The sequence below is a fragment of the Kogia breviceps genome, chromosome 3 (genome assembly GCF_026419965.1).
Source record: "Kogia breviceps isolate mKogBre1 chromosome 3, mKogBre1 haplotype 1, whole genome shotgun sequence".
Lineage (NCBI taxonomy): Eukaryota > Metazoa > Chordata > Mammalia > Artiodactyla > Physeteridae > Kogia > Kogia breviceps.
Window position 1 is genome coordinate 81,077,001 of NC_081312.1, and position 24,455 is coordinate 81,101,455.

The window sequence follows — 24,455 nt, forward strand, 5'->3', positions numbered from 1 at the left end:
GTGAATCAGTATTTCTCATATATTTTCCTTTTTTGTTTTCAAAATTATAGACAGTGAGTTGATGTTACAAAGAGAGTTGCAATTTTACTAACCAAGATCCATGAATTGAACAAGAATATCCATAACTAGGATTCTCTTTCTTTAGTCATTTCAATTTGCAAACACAGAGCTGCCAAGCAGAAAAAGGCAAATGAAACAATCAATTTATATTTTTACTTCATCTCTATATATTACCAAAAAAGAATATTTGCATTGTATATGAAATTAACCATAGTGCCAGAACCTTAGGATGCTATATTGCATGATCACTAATCTATTATTATTGTACACATATTTATACACAGGCATAAATACACACATACTTTGCATATAAACATGTGCAAGCCTATTTCACTTGGACTGAAAAGTTATTTACAACTCTGTCTAGAGGTACATACAACAGTGATTAACAAGTGCATAACCAATCTACAACACGCAGATTAAAACTAAATAAACAGTATAAGAGTTTATTTTCAAACAATTATAAGATGTTTTATATTTCTCCTTCATCCTGAACTGTGCGTTTGAGAATGTGTTCTTCATGAAAACCACATGCAAGTCTTTTTGATGGTGAAACAATTGACTTCCAGCAGCCACATGTCTGCACACATCCTCAGAAGATACCCCAGACCCCACACAGCAACTCAAAATGAGGAAAAAAAAAAAAGATTCTCTGCTATTCCTCTTTTGGAGAGGAGTTTTCCATTTGCTTATGAATTGAAAAATAAGATTTGGGTTGGAAACAAAGATTTGAAATCAATACAGCTAGGTTTTATTTTTATTGTTTGATGAAGACCCTCATGAACAAGAAACTTTACTAAAATCATCAGATCATTCCATGGTCCTCTTGTCATCCTTCAGTTAAAAATTGTTTGTTTTATTGACTTGATCCAGATTTATATTGTAGAACCCTGGTGCATTAGAATCCTTTTTTATGTAAAAATGGTAACGTAGCTCATTGAGAAGTATATGATCAGGCTCATGAGTTTTCTCTTATTCTGTGTAGAAAGGCAAATTGTATAATAGGATATGTATGAGTCTTCCACCACCCTTCACCTTCATATTATCAAAAGAGATGGAAAATTGTATTGATTTTTTTTTTAATACGTAGTTATTTTCTCCTGGAGCTGAAAACATTGATAAGCCAAGTTAATTGCACAAATATGAGATACATCTCTGTACTAGAAGGATTTTAGGAGCGAAAATGGGCCTTTGGAGTTCACTGTATCAACCCTGTTTAGCAAGTCTGAATCTTCTTTTCTGGGAAAACAAATCTCTACCTGACACACTCACTTAGACCCATTGCTTCCCTCAGTTTTCCTCATAACTTATTCCAGCTGTTTATTTCCATTTATATGAACAGGTTATGATTCTCATTCCCCAGCTTACTTCCACCTGATTGTCAGATGCTTCAAATATGCTCCTTCAAATGCAGTCAGTTTCATTTCTTTCACCTGAATTGTACGTTGCTTTACATATACTTCCTAAACATGGTGACACTTAAACCTGAAAGAGTAGCTACATAAACTTTTTAGTGTGAAACTATTGACTTCATACTTGAAGAATTATTCCTGTAGGACAGGTGAATTCCAACGCATACACTGAACTTTTGATTAGTCACCTGCCTTCCAGGCCCCTGCTCCTCTCTCATTTCCAGGTGTTGTAAATATTTTTTCAAAGGTGAATGACTGTTACAAATTACTGTGTAAATACAAGGCATAATGAGAGACAGGATAATGTAGTGGTTACAAGCACAAGCCATAGAGCCAGACTGCTGAGGTTCAAAGCCTAACCATTTTAGTGCCTCAGTTTTTTCATCTGTGAAATGGGGATAATCACAATGCCCCCCCCCCCCCGCTTCCTGCATAGGGGGCTGGCTTGTGTATATCAAATTAGTCTGTACATGTAAAAGTGCTTGAAGCACTGCCTGCCATGTAATGAGTGTGCAGTAAAAGTTACCTTTTTGCTGTTGGGTATTAGAATCATTTTATTTGTATTAAGACAACATCTTTATAGACATAATGTCTGGTCAAGTGCCCTCTGAAATCTGTGGAGACATAGAAGCTAAACAGGCTTCAGGAAACCAACCAGGGAGCTGGGTTTGGGGGCTAATTTTGCAAAGTGATATCTAATATGTGATTGGAAATCTCTAAATTCCTGCATTTATCTTTCATTTCAACCTCTCTGAAGAAGGTGCCTCAAGGAAAAGTCTTAACAATAGAAAGTTAATAGTCTTCTCTTTTCTCCATAAGTAAAACTACCATCCAAGTAATTCCTGAGTTATAGGATAGTGTAGAGGCATGGCAAGGAAGTGAGGGTATTTTTTTTTATAGTTTAGAAAGAATAAGCAAGTCCTTCCTTAATTTGAGGGCCCAAATTTCCTGTCTGTGCCTCTGAGTTTCTCAGAGAGCTGTAGAGACTTGCTTTATAACTTATACCGTATTCTGTCCAACATTCATAATCTAACAACCTCAGAGACTATCTGAGGATAGCTACATTTTTCTGGAAAACTAAGAATTTACTCACTGAAGTTACCATTTTTAAAACATTCTTGGTGACAATTTTTAAAAAAATATCTTACAGATTTTACTGCCTTTTTTAACTGAACAAAATGAAACCAGCATTTGTTTTTCCTGGGCTGTCCTCAACCTGTTGAGGTTGACAAAGTCTATTTGCCCCAGCACCAAATAGCCTTGGATTACTACAGTTGGGTGGTTGTTGTTTTGTTTGTTTGGTTGGTTGGTTGGTTGGTTGGGTTTTTTAGTGTCTCTTCCCTAATTGTCAGCAGTCACCTCAACTGTAACCAACCTCCCACACCCTATCACTACCCTCTATTTGCAGCTTCAGAAGCCCAATAACCAACTCTAACACCAAAACCACAGAACCTGAGAAAATATGCAGAATTCTTCATTTTATTATATGATTTCTATACTTCTTTGGATAACCCCAGCATCCTAGACATGCAGCAGGGAGGGGCATTGGTATATAGTCTAAGTTAGGAGCCAGGAAGCTCTGTTAGTGTAAAAACACAGAGTTGCTTAGTATCTGAGATTTCCCCCTGATGAAGAGTTGCTACTTATTGATAATCTCATTCGGTAATCCCTTCTGCTATAAAGTCTAGGTGCAGGTGTAACTGACAAAAGCCAATCTGTAGCCAACAGGACTCTCCATACTGCATATGTGAAGAATGGTATTTGACTACTCAAGTCTGTAGTGCAGGTGTATCTATTAGTTATCTATTGCTATATTTTAAAAATGCCCAAAACTACATGACTTAAAATAGCACACATTTGTTATCTCACTTTTTCTGTGGGTCAGGAATATGGGTATAGCTTGTTGGGCCCTCTTCTTCACCTTCTCTCACAGGCAGCATTTAAGTTATTGGCTCAGGGTCTGTGGTCTCATCCGAAGGCTTGACTGAGGAAAGATCCACTTCCAAACTCATTCAATGATTGTTATTCTTGTTAAATCAAAATCTGATTCTTGGTTACTTTTAAACATTGCCCTAGGTCTGTGCTCAAGAGCTACAATAGGAATCTAATTCCTTCTCCCATGAGCACTGTAAACATCCATAGGTGGTGAATGAGCATATCACCACCCTAAGTTCTCATTTCCAGGTCACATATACTTTGTTAATCTAATGCTTCCTCAAACATCCTAGAGTTCTCTTCTGCATCATTTCCAGACTAGAGATATTCTCCTTAAAATATGACACCAGAACCCTCCACAACACTCTAAGTGTGGTCTAACCAGTTCATAGGGCATTTCCCCTCTTTTTCTGGCTAAAGTCTAATACCATTTTACCATATTTAGTAGACTGATCACTACATCGTAGCAAGACTGTCACAGACCCTCCAGCCAGTCCTGGTTTCCAAAACAGGTTCCTCCACTTTTTAGCTAAGACCTTTGGCAAGATACTTAATTTCTCTGTGCCTCAGTTTCTTCATTTGTAAAATAGGGACAGTAATTGTATCTCCCTCCCTCATGGAGCTGACCTGAGAATTAAATGGATCGATACGTGAAAAGTGCCTAGAACAGTGTCTGTCACGTAGTCAGTGCAATGAAAGTATTAATAATTAACATTGTTGTGACTGTTATTATTACTAGCACTATAATCTGTTAGTATGCCATTAGGGTGCTCATCCTGCTCACTAATAAAAATGCCAAACCATGGCAATAGACGCGTCCTTCCATCTTGCCCCTCTCTAGGCCGCCACTGATTCAGTAACCAATGCGACAAAGCTGTCTGATCCTATTACTAACTCTGTGTTCTCCATCTTGTTCTTGAGGGTATCTGTCATGTACCAGGTACTGTGCTAGCCCTAGAGGACACAAATGTAAATAAAACATGGTCGTTGCCCTCAAAAGGGTCACAACGTAGCAAAGAGACAAATGATGAAACGTGTGATCTCTGGGAGACAACTGTGCACAAAAACCACAAAAGGGTGCCCAGCTTTCATTCCACAGTCTCCTGCTTAATTTCTCTAAATACTCTAAAATGGAAGGAAACCAGAGGAACACATTTATAAGGTTGTCATTATTTATGAGGAGCTTTATCTTTTATACCCTCAAGGTCTGTCATGGCTCTTGACTTTCACCTCCCATTTTTTCAAGAGGTATTTGTTATTGTTGCTAATTTGGTGGTATTTTATTTGCAAGCAGAATTACTTGTTCAAGAGTCACTTACATTCCAGGCTGTGCTCCACAGGAGTTTTAAAAATCCATTTGGAGTCTTTGATCTTATTACTTGACCATGAGTATAGTAACCTTCAAATTATAGTCAACCTTGAAATGTGTTTACACAGTCAATTCAGATATCCATGTACATCCCATTACTGAGTGTCTCCAGCCCGGTCGGGAGGGCTGCAATCCCAGTAGCAGACCAACCCTCTGCTCTGCACATTTGCTCAGATCCAAGGACTCTGTTTTCTTTTAAATTCTGTGAATAGACTCTTTGATTTTTATTGGTCACAAAGGTTATGTTTGCCTTCCCGGTGATCTCATTCTTGTCCAGTAGTGCCACAATAAATGGAAGTAGGCATCAAAAAGGTGAAGTCTCTAGGCCCATCAGCATGTACTTGACCAACATAAAAATTTCCTAGGTCTTGTTTACTCCCTGTTTTACAACTTTTCAGAGGGAAATACTAGAGATGGGTTGCTTGATTTTTCGAATTATCAGCCTACATGTTGCCTTCTGCTGATTCCGATAATGGAGGAATGGACCATGTAATGTTGCCTAATGCGGTCAGCCTCTTCATAAACAGCCAAGTTGCTGAAAGGTTAATTTGCCAGCATCTGATAATCTCTGGATCCTCAGCTGTTGGAGAAACGTCAGAAATGCACTCAAGGTATTGGGAACAAGGCCAGGTCTTGTTCTCCCGTTAAATTTCCAAACTTGTAACCCTCTAAAGTCCTCGTTATTATTTTTTTTTAATTTATTTACTTATTTTGGGCTGTGTTGGGTCTTCGTTTCTTGTGGCAAGCGGGGGCCACTCTTCATCGCGGTGCGCGGGCCTCTCACTATCGCGGCCTCTCCCGTTGCGGAGCACAGGCTCCAGACGCGCAGGCTCAGTAATTGTGGCTCACGGGCCCAGTTGCTCTGCGGCATGTGGGATCTTCCCAGACCAGGGCACGAACCTGCGTCCCATGAATTGGCGGACAGATTCTCAACCACTGCGCCACCAGGGAAGCCCCAGTCCTCATTATTTTTGTCATTCACAGACTACATAATTTGAAAGCCTCCGTCTACCAATCTCCATTTACAAGGGGAGTAGTATTTCCTTGTTTTTAATTAATTAAGCACATATTGTCAATCAGAGCTTTTGGGTCATATGAGAGAGCTGGTATTGCCCAAGTAAATATAATTTCACCCCAAAGCTAGAGAACAATGACTTAGAAAGAGGGTAGAGCCTTATTATGAGTCATTTCTCGTATATACTAAAAACAGTTCATAGATCTGTGTTGCTACCTTCAGAGAGTCCTCCTAAGTGAACCACTACATGAAATGTTTAGATTCACAATCTTGCAAAAACCTTTTCCAGTTGCTGATTTCATGTGTTGCCTCACAAGTGAAACAAGTCCACTTTCTTGATCACTGAGGTGTTCCCCAGCCCGACTTTCATGCCTAGAAAATGCCATTTTCGTAAAGAGCCTTCTTGCTTAGTGTCCTTTGGCTTATGATTCAGGGAAAGCGCAGGCTGCCCTTACTCTCTCAGTGCTGGTGATATGTGTTTCTGTTTTATTAAATCTTTAAAACACTGGGCTTGTTGTTTATGACCTCTATATATTCTTTTGTTCTTTTCCATGACTGGTTAGATCACCTTTTTTTTTTCTCCCTTCATAGAAATATGAGCGCCTTTCTAAAGAACATCACGGCCTCAAGAATGGCTGCGTAATATAAAGCAGGGGAATGTGTTGAGGTTAGCGGTAGATTTCTTGAGGCTGTGACTGAGGGCTGCTTCACTGATGGGAAGGTTTGAGGCTTCTCAGACATGATCCTCAGAATCACAGGTCTTCTTACTCTTGCCAGACTTGTTTTGACAAACCTGAGATCATTTGATACTAGTCATAGAGCTCTTTGTAAAATCAAGATACCAAATGGTATCCATTGCAGACAATTGTTTGTGATTAAAGGTTACTAAGAAAGCCTTGGTTGAAATGGAAGCAAGACCTCGTCCAGGTGTGAGCTTCACCTCGTGTGCATTTAAGCACTGGGGCCCCAAATACCTTGTGCCCTAGGTGCCTGATTCTTCTGACCACGAAGGAAACTCTCCCCAGAGATACTGAGAAACAAAAGCATTTGCAGTCAGCCCTGAATTCAGGTAAATGTCACAGCGCCTGGTGCTCCAAGGCATCTCATCCTAATACAGCTCTTGTGTCCTCTAGAACTAGTTCAGTTGATGAGTCAACATCTCATGATTCTATCCCTGCATGGAGGGAATGCAAAAGTTTTAATTAATCTCACGTACAGCTTGGCTGCCCTACTGATGTGAATCCCCAAATAAACTATTCCATGACATCCAACTGAACTTGTTCCTGTGCATACAGTATCTTGCAGCCCATCCTGTAGTGTTAGGTTTGGCAAGTACACTTCAGCATATAATAAATCATGGAAGGAAAAAGCTTTTTGGCCTAGCGCGGTTCAGCCTGCTGTAATGTCAGAATACAGAAAGCAGTTCTGTTTTTAGACATCCTTTTAGTAACCCAACGTTCATAATTTATGCTTTCACTGTAAAATTCCTGCAACACGACACCAAAAGTAGAGCTGCCCTTTAATTAAGTACTCTCGGTAGGAAAAACGTGAAACTGATGTGCAAAACATCTCTGTGTGCACAGTGATTGATAGTGATTACATCGTTATGAACCCAGCCTAGAGGTCTCAACTTCCTGCTGGCTACTTCCTGAGTGTGCTGCTAACCAAATTGGAGATAATTCAGAGGCACAATTTAGAAACATTGAGGTTTCAAGCCGGCATCTGTCTAGAATTTTTCAGAACTCTACGTGGCATTATTCCTTACTTTCGTGATGAGAACCTACAACCAAATTTCATGCCATGTTCACGCTTAGAGAGGCTGTAATGCAGAGAGTGAAGGGGCCAAGAGAACTCTTTGCAGGATCCCAGTTGTCATATGGGTTTGCTTTTTGGTTTTTGTTTGTAAGACTAGAAAGAATGAATCACAGAAGGAACTTCTGGCCCTATTGGTACGTGAATAGAGCATTATAGCCAGAAGAAGACCTTGAGCTGTTCCATTTTTAAAAAATTATTTTCCAAACATTTTTTTTTCCTTAGTTGAAAACAGGTAAGTTTAACTTTTAAAAGAGTGCCTCTAAATGTCAAGAGGCTAAAATCCCAAGCCTGATGCTCCCCAAATCAATGCTGTTTCTACTCTGCTTTTGTCCTTCATCAGCTAAGTTCTCACAACACCTGACTGAGAGGTAATTAGAGTAGTGAAATAGTTCAGGTTCCTTGAAAGAAAGGTAACAAATCCGTCCAAGGCGGTGACACTTGCATGAAATAAGCTCCTTGGTGTAAGTTCAGCTACTTTTAGTCATACTCGTAGCAACCAAAACAAAAACTTTGTACAACATTTAATGATCTTATCCATGCCTCAAAGATTACCTTTTTCTGGAACTATGTTGATACTATGTGTGCATGTTATTTTCTCATGTTTTTGCAGGTTTGGGCCAGGCTTAGTCATCTACTGGTACGGATTTATCCAGGAGCTGGACTGTAACCGGGAAAGGGGCATCCTGCTCCAAGCCTGTTTCCCCACCAACATCGTCACCTTATGCCATAGCACTGCTTGACCCTGATGATCCTGGAAGAGAAGCTGGGAGGAAAAGGTGAATCCGGAAGCAATTTTACTTTCCTGCAGTGTAAACTCCTGGCAGCATCTGCCCTGAACTTCAGCTGAACTCTCACTGCCCGTGGTCACACCACTACCTCTTTAGACAAACATATCAAGAGTTTCTGTTTTCCTTCATCCCTTGCTCATGTGAACAGCCAAGAACTACAGACACAGCCCACTCATTATCAGCATTTCTGTCTCTGTCAAAGAGTTAGTTTATAGATAGTCATAATCTTTCTTCCTTCCGGATGGTTTCTCCTTATATACTGAACAAAAGAAAAAATGTGGAGACTGAAAGGTGTGATTTTTCAATTCTCCTCCCAATTACTGAATCGCCCTCTTATTATTTTTTATTTTTTGGTAAGCCTCCATTCATTCTCTCTCCCTCCCCCTTTCTCTTCATGTACACTCACAGATACCCAGGGTTGCATTGCTGTCATGGAATAACCTAGCACAGTCCCAGCAAAGCTGAAATCATGAAGGCTGCAACTAGATTTTCACTCTCACCTGCAAAGGCAGACCTTGCTGGGAGCCTGCGTTTGTTTTGTCCAGCCTTTATGGTTTCCTGACTTCTATGGCAGTAAGCCAATCTGAAAAAAATATACTTGATGAGAACTTCCTCTTTCTATAATACTTATTTGAACACCAAACATTTTCCATTTATCTCATTTAAAAGCATTAGTTACGTTGTGTCTGGAAACCACACTCCTTCTTTGGATTGGGGGCTGAGGGCAGACAACTGAAGCTGGGTGCCAGCCTTGACAAGAGTTTATTTTTAAACGTAACTAGTTGTCAGTATGTATGGTAGTCAGTATTTTTATGAGTAAAATTTTTCAAAAGTGCATTCTGTACCCTGCTTTGTATCTGCATTTTATACCACATAATTATATAACACTCAAATAATCTAGGCATTAGGATTGTTCGGCTTTGAATGAATTAAGTGTACCAAAAATAAGCCTAGAGCAATTTTCAAGTAAGCAAAATAAAAGAAGTTTTGTATTTGTTCACAGAACAAATACTACTTTCATATATTCACTTTTTCTACTGCAAACCAAATTTCAATCTAAAGGAAAATATCAGTAAATTCATTATAAACCTATCTTTTAGGAAGGTGAAAAATTAATCCATACCCCAAAATGTACTTAGTAAAATATTTGCCCTCATGTTGACAAAACATAATATTCTTTATAATGTTGAGTAAGTTTGGAAATATTAGTAAAAATGTAACTTTTACAAACACCTTCAAGTTATATACATTGCTTGGTTCTTTCAAAAGACTAAATATACCATTTGTACTTTGTTCATTTTGTACCTAAGAAGATTTGCAGAAATCTGCCTACTGCCTTTCCTTTTGAAGGACACAAACATGTCGGGTTCAGGCATAGATTTTAGCTCTGTTGCAGGTTGCATTAAACAAAAAAGAGGAAGAAGATGAAACAGTAAGGCAGTATCAGGCAAACTTCAGTTTCAGCGTAAAATTCACCATGCAGGTTTCATGAGTAAAATAGAATGATTTGGAACCACTGCTGTTGTCTTGATACACACACACACACACACACACACACACACATTTTAGACAAAAATGTTAAAAGCCGTTTTCATGGCATGCTCTAAACTGCTTTTTCTTCTTTAGAATTAAATTACATTTATCTGCACAGATGTTGAAAACTCTGTTAAACCCTGGTCAAGGATTTGTTTATTTTATATTAAAAAAATTTACGATGAAGGTGCACAAATAAATTTTAAAAATGAAAGAGGTGCTTGCATTTCAGAATTTGCTCGTCCACCTGGTGCCCTGACATAATGTGTTAGGAGAAGGTACCGGTGTTCTCTGGCAAGGGCATCACCTCCTCTTTATGAATGGGGTTTTAAAATCTGGCCCTGAAAAGTGGGGAAGAAACCAGCAGTAGACTGTACATACTCTGATAAAGTTACAAGTTATTTAAAACTAAGCTTTGGGGCTTCCCCGGTGGCGCAGTGGTTGAGAGTCCGCCTGCCGATGCAGGGGAAACAGGTTCGTGCCCTGGTCCGGGAGGATCCCACATGCCGCGGAGCTGCTGGGCCCGTGAGCCATGGCCGCTGAGCCTGCGCGTCCGGAGCCTGTGCTCCGCAAAGGGAGAGGCCACAACAGTGAGAGGCCCACGTACCGCAAAAAAGAAAAAAATAAAAAAAAAACACCTAAGCTTTATTCAACATAAAAACTAATGTGATTATAACATCTACTACTTTTCAGTTGGAGGAGTGTGGTGAGGGCACTAGCGTTCCCAGACTGGAAGCTGAAATCCTCCTTCTCCCTCTTTTACGTAAGGAATACTTATCTGTGGTCTAACTGTATGTGTTGTTTGTTTACTTATTTGTTTTTTAAATTTAGACACTGTAAACATCAGCCCTAGAGGGTATACATGGGGTGACAACTTTTTTTTTTTTTGCTCTCATCATTAGAATATTAACATTAAAGTCAAATCTTGTGTTATGGAGCTTTCTGCAAACTGTGTTAATGAATTATGCCAAGTCAGAAAGCAGGAGTGTGTGTACAAACATAAAACTAAATGATGTTCTCTCTTCATATATAGACTTGCCCAGTGTCTGCTCTCACAAACAAACAGGAGACCCTATTTGTTCAAAGCATGCAGAGGCATGAGCTCAGAACAAAGCTGATCCAGTGCTGATATTTCAGGTGACTTCATAAAGCCCTTCCCACCCCATTTCCACCCAAAAAACAAACAAAAAACAGTGAGAATTCTTTTTTTTTCTTTTGCTTCAGGCGAGGTGTATGTCAACTCTTCTAAACACTCCTAAAATCATATATAAAAGGGAGGCTCAGGGGTGCAGAGTAGAAAGATGGATCTCCAGGGGGAATCATTTTCTTTTAAGCATCAGTGTGTGTACCTGCTCATTATTGGCAAGGCTTGATTCCACCCTGGAAAAAGATGATAAATTGTCCTCTTTGGGGGGTGCATTCACTCATTGAAGCCTCTAGGGGATAGCTTAGAGCCCTGGATGAGATCATCCACTAAATGGGCCCTAGGGTGGGGTGGGGGCTCACTAATTAATGCACAGCCCCCAAGTGAACAGTTAATTCACTCACCCCTCCCTGAGGAGCTACACCCAGTGTTTCCTTTTCCTCTCTGGAATGAAGATAGCTGAGATGTCTGCTCTTTTTAACCTGTTCCGCCCTAGGATCTGGAGTTTCAGTTGAATTAAATCTTCCATGTGCTGTACTCCCCTCACTTCCTGCCTCTTCCCTGCCGTCCTAGCCTTCTCCTGCCTTTGCAGTTTCCTTCCATGTGGATACATATTCTTGCACTCTCTCACTACCCCTTGGCTCTTTTTCTCTCTAGAAAATGATCCCAGGACCAAAATGCAGCTCATTGGAGTCCTGATCCATATATTTTCAGAGTCCAAGTTGGGGGAGAACAATTGACCTAAGCTCTCTGGCAAAAAGCACACCTAAGCATCTTTGGCACCTGAAGATGATAAAACTTGTAACTAAGATATTACAGGGGCAAATATGGTGTGAGGTTTAGTGTGTCAGTAACTGTTTTGGCAAAAGGAGCTAAAAGAACATGTGAGGTTTACAGATACTTTCAGGCTGAATGGTGGTGTTCAGCTGATTAAAATTACGAATTTAAATAGTAAAATGTCTCTGATTTAGTTAGAGAATCACTCCTAGCTCGTTCATGTTGGGGGCAGCTTGCCATTTTCCATGTGATCTGCAAGTTGCCTCAAAAGTATAACTATATTGTGAATAGGACAGGAGGAGAAAATCTCCCAATTGGCACATTCTCAATTAGGGTCAAGGAACAAAGCCAGCTTAACTAGAGAGGAAATAAAAGGCAAACAATAGGAGTTTGCCGGCACAGTCACCACTTACAGAGAGGTGCCTCTCTGGACCTGCCTGGTAAGTCACTCTCAGGTTAAGGAAGCGTTGCAGTGACAAAAGTTCGGACCATCTAATTGTATTATTACCCCAAACTAACCTTCCTATATATAGTAAAAACAGTCTGAAGATGTTTTATTAAGAACATGCCTGGATTCGAAAGATTAAGGAAAATGGAATTATGAATTAAATAATAACCAGAACAGCTTGGGTTCCCCTTGTGTTTTTCACTTTCCTGCTATTGTTTTGAATGTGGCTGTGAGACAAAGAGCTGCTTAGGTCAAGGACTATAAATTACAGTTTTCATACAATAGTCACCCACTAAAATGATTTCAAAGCTTGATCAAAGTACTTCAAAACGACTTTTAAAACTTTTCCACAATGCAGGGGGAGGGGAAACGCTCATTTGATGCCTTAATTTGCTTCAGTCAGTCTAGCAGAGTTCCATCTTGGCGTCATACCTACTTTATATAAAATCCCACTCATTAAAGAAACCCAATTTGTTCTTATTGTTGTCTCATGTACACGTAAAGAGGATTTAAGTTTCCATCTGGTTAACTAGCACAACTAAACATTCGGAGACATTTGTAGTAAGGAAAAGATGCACATAATCCTGCTTTAAAATAAGCATAACTTGACAATATTTAATTGTGATATGCAAGGTATTTAAGACTAACTCCCTGTCTTAGAATAAAGTGGATATCAGTGGATTTAGTTGTCATCTTAATAATAGTCATGATAATAGATAGATTTCGTTTTTCATCTCTTTTCCCTCAACATGCATGTACCTGGAGCTGTCTCATGTTATAAGCAAGGATGATGGGAGGTACCCTAGCGGTAGATAAGCTAAGCAGATTCTAGGCCCAGCCATACATAAAGATAGTGTGGGATTGCTGCAACAATGCTTCTATGTCAGGTAATTTTTATTTTTTAAAAGGAAGGTCATTTGGAAATGCTGACATGAGATATAACCAAGTCAATTAAGTGATAACAATGGAAGTTCAGAGTTTGAGGCCTGAACATGAAGCCACCAACCGTTAACCTAAAGCAGTCATGAATTCCCCTGGAAACAGCCTCCGTTAAAAGTATTTCTAGAATAGCTACTAGCACTTTTTCTTTAAAAAAAAAAAAAAAAATTGCCTTTGTCATTTTTATATTCAACACAGATACAATCCAAAATTACAGCTGAGTGTATCTATAGGAGACTCTATCTTTTAATTTTAATTGAAATTTCTTTTATAGGGCAAATCAAAATTTACATAATCCAAACGACCTCTGTAGGAAACCATAGTTTTGTAAGTAAACTAAAAGTTGTAAACAAGAGCCTTTTATTTGATTGTGCCACATTTATCTCGATTGTTAACATATTTCTTTCTGTAGTTGTTTAATGGCAAGATTTCTGACTCGGTTGTAAGCTCCATAGAGTAGGAACTATATCTTGTTCACTGCTCTAACCCCTAATAGCTAACAGAGTTCCTGGCACAGAGCAGGTGTTCAATAAATGTTGAATGTACAAATGAATGACTGTTAAATTTATATTAAATATGTTCTCACTTGCTTGCATTAAATTATTGGGCCCTTTTAATTTTTCTCATTTTCTTCAGCTGAAAACTGGGTGTATGTATTGGAATCAGAGAAAAGCATCATATATTTTGGTGTTAATTAGAGAATTAATTACTTTAGAAACCCGCAAAACCTTAAATACAGCAGTTTCATCAACCAGACTATTTGATACTTAGTCTTAAGGGGAATTCATGTTCTTTCATTGCATTTGCCTTAAATTTAGCCTTAGTACCTTATTGTTTATCCAGTATATTGCTAAATTAACTCAAACATTTTAAAATCTTGTATTTGTTTCTCTTTTTAAAAAAAAAAAGGCTTAAGGCTTATCTTTATATTTCTATTTAAGAAACAGTTTACCCTAAAATCAAGTCAGGGTCCCAGATCAAATATGTTTTGTACACAGGTTTGGGGATATTCAGTGGAATTATTAGATTAACTTCAAATGGTGCTTTTAATTGCTCACTTTTATAATGCTGAGTTGATGTCAGAGTGCTTCCTGGCCATAGAAGTGTCTGCTGGCTCAGGAGAGAAGGGTTCTTTGGTCATTTGCCAACAGGATCTGACTTGGGAGAGACACTGTCCATGAACTGCTCAGCGGGCATTTCCCTGTTAGTCATTAATTCAGAGTATATTATCAAAGGCATTTGGCATATTTCCGCATATTTTGAAAACATAACACAAAAGGAACTGGAATTTCCATGTTTCTCCTTTGCTCTCCCGGGACTTAATTTGTTGGGGCCGTTTTGGTGTGTGATTCCTTCTGTGAGTGTCTGGAGAGAACTGAAGCCCAGGACAGACGTCACTGCGATTGGGTCCTCTTTGGCTCTGTGGGATGTTTCCATCTTGTGTTTCTAGCATTTAGGCTCTTCAAGACACAAGTATTTATAGAGTCCCTAATGTGTGTTTAGAAGTGTTTGAGGTGCTGTGGGAAATTCAAAAATGTGCAATAAATGGTCTTTTTTTTTCCTTAAGATTTAATTTTATTTATTTTTGGCTGCGTTGGGTCTTCGTTTCTGCATGCAGGCTTTTCTCTAGTTGTGGCGAGCAGGGGCTACTCTTCGTTGTGGTGTGCAGGCTTCTCATTGCGGTGGCTTCTCCTGTTGCAGAGCACGGGCTCTAGGCATGCGGGCTTCAGTAGTTGTGGCATGTGGGCTCAGTAGTTGTGTCTGGCGGGCTCTAGAGCACAGGCTCAGTAGTTGTGGTGCATGGGCTTAGTTGCTCCATGGCATGTGGGATCTTCCCGGATCAGGGCTCGAACCCATGTCCCCTCTGTTGGCAGGCGGATTCTTATCCACCGTGACACTCAGGGAAGTCCCAAATGATCATTTTTTTTGAAAAATACATCATTACTTGTCAAAATGAAAACAAAAGACCTGAAGATTTCAGGGAAGACAATTATAGGGTAATAAGGAATGAGGCAAACCTATGGGGCTTTTAATAAGATATTTTACTTCTAGATGTCAGGCAGCCAATAGTTTTCTATTTGCTTGTGGTAGCTGCATCCACTGCTGTAGAGAAGGATTCTGAGGCCGAGTTCAGCTCAGCGGGAAATAGGGTTGTGATCAATTATGGGCACTAATCTTTGGAGTGGGTAGTGATCACATAGATGCCACATAGTTTGAATTCCCACACTAGGTCATTCATGTTTAGTGCAAGTATAAATACATTCTAAGCATTTGGAACAGAACTCATAATCTTGTTCATGGGGCTGAGTAATAAAATAAGCCGTAACATTTTTCACTGGTTCTATAGCATCAAGTGAAATAATATCTGTCCATGGCTGAGATCTGTTTAGTAATTCATATAAGCAAAATATTTCAATAGAAATATGATTTTAAAACTCAAGATAAACACTTTAGAAGGCCACAGATAATTATTGCTGTCAGTAAAGTAAACGCCTACAAGTTACATGACATTGATGAAAAACATTGGGTGTCTATATGTTGGGCTCTGGGTGAGGATCATGAGATTTGAGGATTGTCTCCTATTAGATGGTCTCACATACTCATTAGTTTTTAAGTTTTCTTGTTTGTTTTCCTGGTAAAAACAGGCTTGAGGTTTCAAGGTCAGCTGCAGACTGTGCCTTCCTTCTCTTTCATGGTCTTTATATCATCTGGGTATCAATTTCCTACTTAGTGCAGGGCATTTTTATAAAGTAGTTATTGTATACTTGTTATATTTGTTTTAAAATATGCTCCCAAAAAGAAATCTTACAATATTTTCAAGGATGAAAGAGATAGGTATGCTGTACACGGTAATGGAGGTTTTGTTAATATACTTACCATTAAGCCATAAATAATTTTCCTAAAACCTTTTAATTGAATCAGCTCATTAATTCTATCAGCTAAAATAATGACAATCATTGCACATGGAAAATTAGTAGGTAAAAATCTAAAAATATTTTGTTCCTTGCTAATTTGAATAGAAGAATCCATCTTGGTTTTCCAAGTTACAATTTTTTAAATAGGATTTTGTGGTAAGTGAAAAAAAAAAAGCAATCCAAACTAACAGAGGGTAATCGAAAAGCAGAACAACGAATGAGATGGCAAAGTGGACATAAGTGCATTGCATATAAATGTAAAACTCCATCTTTTGGTAAATTATTTTCATCTTACTTGCTTCCCCACTATCCTTGAAAGTGTTTCCCAATGACAAAGGGGTTAAAAACAGCAGCAGCAGCTTGGGGGCATGGAGTGAGCAAAGAAACTCATGTGAGAATTGAACTGCATTTTCAGTTGGTTCCTTGACAATTCCCTAAGAGGTGTATGGAAAGTAAAACTGAGCCATTAGCAAAGATGAGATAAGTTTGACTCATAGACTCTGAGAATTTTAGAATTGGAAAGGACCAGACACCTCGTTGTACAGGTGAAACAACTGAAGTCTGGAGAGGTCAAGTGACTTGTCCAAGGTCACAGACCTAGCTAATTGGAGGCAGGACTAGAATCTGTCCCTCCTAGCCTCCTGTCCACTGTCCTTTCCACCATGGGGTTAATAATGTATTCTGGGAGGAACTTCCAATACCTAAGTTATGTTTAGTATTTACAAAGTAAAGGATCATGGTATATTTTTAAATAAACATTCTGAACCTTACTGTTTTTGCCCTGTCCCTGATTCCCTAATCTCTGTAGTAGAAATCAGCTCTTGCTTTGACAGAAATAATTCCCATTTTATTTGCACTTTAGTAACCTAAAATCCTTATCATTTGGTGGCATTCAGGGGTATTTTTGTCTTTTCTTTGGGTTTTTTATTTTTTGACCACACTGCGCAGCTTGCGGGATCTTCATTCCCTGACCAGGGATCGAACCTGGGCCCCTCAGCAGTGAAAGCGTGGAGTCCTAACCACTGGATCACTAGAGAATTCCCAGCATTCAGTTTCTATACATTGCCAGTTAGCCTAAGGATTTGCCACTGAGAATGATTTTGGAAACAGTTTGAAGACATTTTTTCCCCCGGCTGATTTACATTTTCAATTTATTTTTCTTCTGTTAAAAAAAAATTCACAGATGTTATGTTTATCATCCTCCGTTCCTATAACTAATATTTAAATAAATAGTAAATCATGAATTTTTCTGATCATTACCAATAATGATTAGTATATCACGTTCTAGAACTGTACCCAGTAGAACCTTGTGACTTACACACGCTTTGATGACAGGTTGGAATCCCTGCTTCTCCACTTACAAATAACTGAGCTGTAAAATCTTCAATTTCTTCAACTGTAAAATCAAAATACCTATCACATAGGACTATTGTGAGGATTAAATAAGATTAGTACCTAATACATCGTACATCAGAGCTCTAACAAAACTGGTACCATACAGTTGTATTATACATGATATAGTTATTGATAATATTACTACCATAGAATGATCCTTCTAATAAATGATATGCACCATTTAAAATGTGTGTTTTCTCTGTTAATATAGAAATCAGTATAAGGGGGATAGCTTGGCTTTTATTGCTTTTCTAAAACTCATTTAGTATAAACCATTTTTCCTAAAGTTCAGGGACAGGCAGTGGACATATTTAGTCGACTGTTTTTGCAGACGGATGTCTCGCTTAACATTCCCCTGCTCCAGAGGAGCTCAGAGGCAGAGTCCACGTTATTTTGTATTTTTCTTCTTTTTCTTTTCTTTTTTTTCCTTAACATCTTTATTGGAGTATAATTGCTTTACAAATGTGTTAGTTTCTGCTGTATAACAAAGGCCCATGTTTCTTTTGATAGTTACCGTAGCCTTTGCCATAAATACGACTTTGGAGACGGCACAACGCAGGGACCAGCCAGCACTTCCAGGTCCAGTTGAAGGCCCAAACCAGCAGTGCTCCAGATGAGCCCCAGAAAGTGCACTTTACAGAAAAAGTTTCTATAAAGGGATTGAAATACCTTCTCCAGGCTACTGTTAGTTCAGTGAAAGAAAGCATAAAATGCCGTTTGAATTTGATCTCTGAAAAAACTAAAAAAGCAAAGCAAAAAGGAATGTGGGGAAATGACTGGTTTGTTCCTGGATTCTTCCTCTGATTGATGCTCGTTACGCTATTGGAGGCAGCTTTGTAAAAGACCCGACTTTGGCTAGCGCACCACCTCTAAAGGTAAACCTAATGAGATCACAGGCAAGCTGAACAATTTTCCAACAACTGAACGAACACCCATGCGCCCCTCTCTGAACACAAGCCAGTCTTCTTCAATGCCTGTGCTCCGCAGCAAGAGAAGCCCCCGCAATGAGAAGCCCGCGCGCTCCGCAACGAAGAGTAGCCCCCGCTCGCCGCAACAAACACCCAACGCAGCCAAAATAAATAAATAAATATTTTTTTAAAAAATCCAGGCAGATTCTGGATCCAATTCTCCTTGGCAGCAGAGAACACTGTTAACAGTAACAACGGGCATGGGAAGTGTGGCTGCTTTCATCGGGGAGCTTGGGATCATTTTGCAAACAATTAACTAGGCTTCACAGCATCCCTGCCGGGTGAAGAAGTGCTCCTGTGTCCGCGGACGGAGGAGTTAACCAGTTGGGCTATGAGTCTTGTAGAAGTTATTTATTTACTTAACAACCATAAAGGAAACTTGGAAAAAATGCTTATTCTAAAGAGGATGATTTCTTTCTCCATACTCTATGTTTTCTGAAAACTGAAATACAATTTTAAAAAATAAATATTAAAATGTTTAAATGCATACCAATCATGAAAATTAAATTGTAGTGTCATTTGCCCAGACTAACCTGTGATCAACACCCAGAGAATGTCTTTTCATAGTTGGTTAGTAGCATCTCATGAAACGCTGGCAGAGTAGATACCAAACCATGCATATCAGGGGCTTCCCCTGGTGATGCTCCTTCCACACCTCCAACCTCAACTGTGGTGTAACAGCAACTGAAAGGAAACTGGTGGTGTGCACTGTAAACTTTCATGGTGCCCTCAGTGGCCCCTACTCTTGCTGATGCGTTGCATAAGTTATGAAAGGGAGACTTGAAGAGCAAAAATACTATCATCCCTTTTTACTCACAAACAGTAAAAGTTCGGCGGAACAGACGTAACAGCCCTTGAGAATAACTTTGCAATGGGCCCATTTTAGCGCAGCAGGCTGTGTGGTCTAAAGATAATCTAGACGCCTTCATTAACTGAACTTGAAAATTTCAAATGAATTTGCATCGGACTCAACCTGGCATCATATCTTGTTAAAAACATGAAGACTGATACAAACTGTCCTGAAATGGCTTGATCTGGTTATTGCCTAAAATTGATCTATGTTTGCAACTCTTTGAAGTCAAATTAACACAGAATCACCAAAATAGTCTCTTCATTCATTCTAACTAGCACATAAGCAGTGGCTCATATAGCTGGAGATATGATGAAGAAGGGTAGCTATAGGAACCCTAACTCCCCATGTGCTGGAGGCTCACCAAAGACAGTCTGATTGACCTTCCCCATCTTGGGTGGGGAGTCCAATGTTACCACCTAGTATGGTTCTGGGATCAATTCCAAAGCAGCCAATAGGCTCTCAGAATGAAAATCCATATAGGGAGTGATCTGCCCCTGGGTGCCTATAGGAGAGAGAAGGGCTATGTAGCAAACAAAATTTATTGCCTACCCACAGACACATACACACACGCACTCCTTTATCCTTTCTAGCGAAATACAGTTTTTATCAAGAACTGGAGGAAGATGCTTTATCCCAACACATGGTGAACTGGTCCAATAATGAGCATGCAACACCATTGTAACCAGTGAGCAGTGAGGAAACATGTACTGTGAGGTTTCAGAGAAAACTTATCTTCCCTGATAAAAGGAAAGCCCATTTTCTGCCATCACTTTACTTTTGGTATAAGGGTGGGATGGTTGGAGCTTCAGTAGCCATCTTGTGACTGTGAGGAAAAGGCTAAGAAATCACCAGAGACAGAAGTAATGGAGCCATTGAGTCTGGGTCAGCACTGCCAAAGTCCTCTTGTTTAAACAATCACCCCTTAGGTGTTCTGTTACTTTCACCCAAAAGCATTCCTAACTGACAGAGGGATCTTTTGAATTCCTAGAACAGGATTCTTGGTGATTTCTTACATGCACAGTGGGAGGATTTGAATGAAATATCTAACAAAGTTACTGGTTGCTCAAGACATACCCAGAAACACTGATCCCTAAGCAACATGAAACTCTAAGAGGGCTAGGATGGAAGCTACTTGCCCTCAGAGAGGAGATGAACCCAGCAATTTATTCTGCGGCACCCCCATCAAATTCATTATTTTGTAGAACTCTGAAAATATGTCAGGTGTCTATGCCAGAACTGAAATCTCCAGGGACATCATTGTCAATACTGAGATCACAATGAAAAATGTTATAGAGAGCAAAGAACTGTGGGTAGAAACTTAGCCAGATATACAATCATTTGGGGATAACCCTTCCCATCTCCCTCTCCATTCCACACCCCCATAAAACAATAGCATTTTCACTGGATTATTCAATTGAATACCTTAGCCAAATTTCTCTTTCTGTCTTTGCCAGCACATCTAAAATGTTTATAATGACAAGGATTGCACCTACTGTGCAACACACATCTAATTAATCTAATTAATACACATCTAGTTCAAACAGGTATGATTACCTACAAAAGAGGAGGTATAGCCTAGTCATGAAGCCTAGCAGCACTGGCACCAGATGCCTGAGTTCCAATCAGAACCAAGTCTCATGAACCTTCTGAATCAGCAAATTCCTTAGGCTCCTGGTACCCCGATTGCCTCATCTGTAACAATGGTGGTAATAAGTTCCTCCTGAATATGAGTTGTAAAAAATTAAAGCATTATATATATGTCAAGTACTTATAACAGATCTTGGCTCCTAGTATACACTCAATAAATGTTAGCTATCATTATTACCCCTTTTCTAGATGAGGTCGTTTAGGCTCGCAGAAGTTAAGTAACTAGTTCAAGGTTTTCCAGCAAGTAAGTAATAAGGCTGTCTCAAAATGTCTAATTTAAATAAGGTGGTTATAATTTATCTTTTATGTTATTTTTAGAAATATGATAAACATTGCTAGCACTCACCAATATTCTCCTTGACCTCTTGAATGTACAGGAGACTACACTTTCCAGCCCCTTTGTGATTACACAGGGCCAATTCTGGCTAATGAAATGTGAGTGGATAAGACCTCTGTCAGTGAGGCAGTGAAAAACCTGCAGGATTCTCCATTCTCTCTCTTCTCCCACTGTACCACCCAAGCAAATTTGAGTCTCTACCCTCGTGAGCTCTGAGAGATTAAATAGAGCAACCTACACACCAGCAGCACCATCACCACCCAATAGGGGCCAGAATTAAACTTTTATGCATTTAACTACTAAGATTTGGGGGTTGTTACCACAGAATCATCCTAGCCTATCTCAATAAGTAGAGTAAAATTTCCAAATATTGTTTTAAAAAAAAAGAGTATTGACTTAATATTCTATTACTTAACATTATCCCAGTGACTCATTGGCAATCCCTCATAGTAATTTTTTTTTTTGGTTCTTCTGACATAACAGTGTTATAATGAACCATAAGGAAAAGTTCATGAACATTGTTCTATACCTATAGGATAAAAAATTATGAATGTTGTAACTAACATAGTTCATAATTTTAGCCTTAATGTTATTGCTGCTTCACATTTTTTTAGGATATCAGAGAAAAATCTATTATAAAAATTATCACGGCCTTTTGGGTTTTTGAAAGGCATTTTAGCTAACCCCAATCTTCAAGTAGGCATAAACAAATTGGTTTTCTTTCTTCCAGACCTAGAACATACAAATTTGAATCTTAAAAATCAATTAATCTCCTAAAGACATGGTTAAGAAAATGAACATAATGAGCATAAAACACAAACTGGGATAAAATATTTGTGAATCCTATCTAATAAGAACTTGTATCCAGAATATTTTTAAAACTCTGAAAACAATAATAAAAAAACAAACAACTCAATAAAAAGAAATCAGGAAAATATTTGAACAGTCATTTCACCAATGAAGGAATATGCCATGTGAGCACATGAAAAGATGTTCAGCATCATTAATCATTAGGAAAATACAAATTAAAATCACAACGATACATCACTACACACCTACTGAAATAGCTCAAATTAAAAAACTGACATTACCAAATGTTGAGAGAAGATGTGGAGCAACTGAAACTCACACATTGCTTGCTGGTGGAAATGCAAAATGGTATATAGCCTCTTGGTTAAAAAACTTGTCAGTTTCTTATAACATTAAATACATTCCATATAACCCAGCAATTTACCCAAGGGAAATGAAGACAAATGTTTCATTAAAAAAAACCTCTCCAGGAACAGTTACAGTAATGTTATTTATAATTGCCAAAAGCTGGCAACAAGCCAAATGTCCACCAACTTATGAATAGGTAAACAAACTGTGGTACATCCATACAATGGAATTCTAATCAGCAATAATAAATAGGAACCAACAAAAGATACTCACCACACATTAAAAAATTTCAAAAGAGTAATGCTGAGTAAAGAAGCCAGACTTAAAGGACTATATACTGTATATGCCATTTTTATAATATTCTAGAAAAGTCAAAACTATAGGGACAGAAATCAAAGAAGTGATTTCCAGGGATTAAAGTGGAGGGGAGGAAATTGACTATCTCTGTCTTAATCCTGGTGGTTGCACACTGTATACATTTGTCAAAAATCATAGAACTCTGCACCAAAAAACTCTGTAAATTATACCTCAATAAACAACAAAAGCATATAAATGTAAATTTATTTTAATGGATAATAATTTCAACTGAGCTTGTTCTTCAAATGTTGGTAATGTTTTGACAGTTTATAAGTTACACTTTTCCCTGATTCAATTTACTATCTATAAAATAATAATATATTAACTTATCTATATTAACTCTGCTTGAAATATGTATATGTTGTTTAAAGTCAAAATTTAGAAGAGTAAATCATATTCAAGCAAAAAGGAAAAATATATCTTGCTTCACTGCCTTGGACAAAATATTCATTCAACACAACTCAACAAATATCTATTTGGCATATCTGTAAAATAGGCAGCTTTGCAAATTTTAAAGGCCCCTAATAACCATATTATGTCCCCAAATTTTCATTACTTCAAAGCATGTTAGAAAAGGCCTTGATGATATTATTTAGGTACAGAATCCCATTTCTATCTTAGAAAACACCTGGTTTGTAATAAGCAAATATTGTGTTTGTTATTTTATTATTTAAATTTCTTCCACTCACCATTATTATGCAAATGTAGTAATATCTGTGGTAGTTGCCTTTGTTAATTGCCTACTCACCAGACAGTCACCACACCACCAACCCCAGCATTACTTTTGCTTGTGTCCACTGTCCCCTAGGCTGTATACTTCCTCAGAGGAAGAGAACCCCAGCCCCAACCCTAAGAGGCACATCATGATTGCTCTAAGCCACTCACAGCACCTCCCTTCTCTTACCAGTGACTGGTATAGGCGTAGACATATGATGCAATTGGACCAAAAACAGCTGAGAGAAAGTCTGCTGAAAGGCTTCTGGAAAAGACCTTCTTTGCTGATCAAGAATCACAAAGGAAACAGTCCCTCTTCTGCTGGTTGTAGTTGTATCTGGATGAGATGCATGAACTGCTGTGGCCATCTGGCAACCAGGAGCAGTGCTAGACTGCAGACAAGCCAGTTCCCTGAGGATGAGGAGGCAGAAACATGGGAAAAGCCTGACTGAGGACGTCACTGAGTCCCTAAATTGGAACTGCCACATCTCCTGTTATCTCGGTAATAAATTTTCTTTACTTTTTTTTTTTTTTTTGCTGTACGCGGGCCTCTCACTGTTGTGGCCTCTCCCGTTGCGGAGCACAGGCTCTGTAGCCATGGCTCACCGGCCCAGCCGCTCCACGACATGTGGGATCTTCCCAGACCAGGGCACGAACCTGCGTCCCCTGCATCGGCAGGCGGATTCTCAACTGCTGCGCCACCAGGGAAGCCCAATTTTCTTTACTTTTTAAGCCAGTTGAGTCAGGCTTTTCTGTATTTGGAGCCAAGAATGCCATAAGCAAATACACTGTTACTTACAGCAAATATACTATTTCCCATTGCGGTGGGGAAGGGAAGCTGAGATCACAGAAAAGGAAGCAGGACATCCCCCATTT

At 38.9% G+C, this 24,455-nt stretch overlaps 1 protein-coding gene across 10 annotated transcripts in view; it reads left to right on the forward strand.

The window, feature by feature from the left end:
- The window catches only part of CDIN1 (CDAN1 interacting nuclease 1), a 222,127-nt gene extending 198,336 nt beyond the window's left edge, over positions 1-23,791 (forward strand). For 2 of the 10 annotated variants that reach the window (XM_059056976.2, XM_067028919.1), the window contains one exon: positions 8,217-8,684. In XM_059056976.2, coding sequence (XP_058912959.2) covers positions 8,217-8,346 — 130 coding nt within the window. In that variant the 3' untranslated portion in view covers positions 8,347-8,684. Of the gene's footprint in view, positions 1-6,777; positions 6,861-8,216; positions 8,685-10,620; positions 11,102-18,055; positions 19,613-23,772 lie in introns of those variants that run through there. The other 8 variants (XR_010839643.1, XR_009334519.2, XM_067028922.1 and 5 more) reach the window with 8 other exon arrangements.
- Positions 23,792-24,455: the final 664 nt, after the last annotated feature.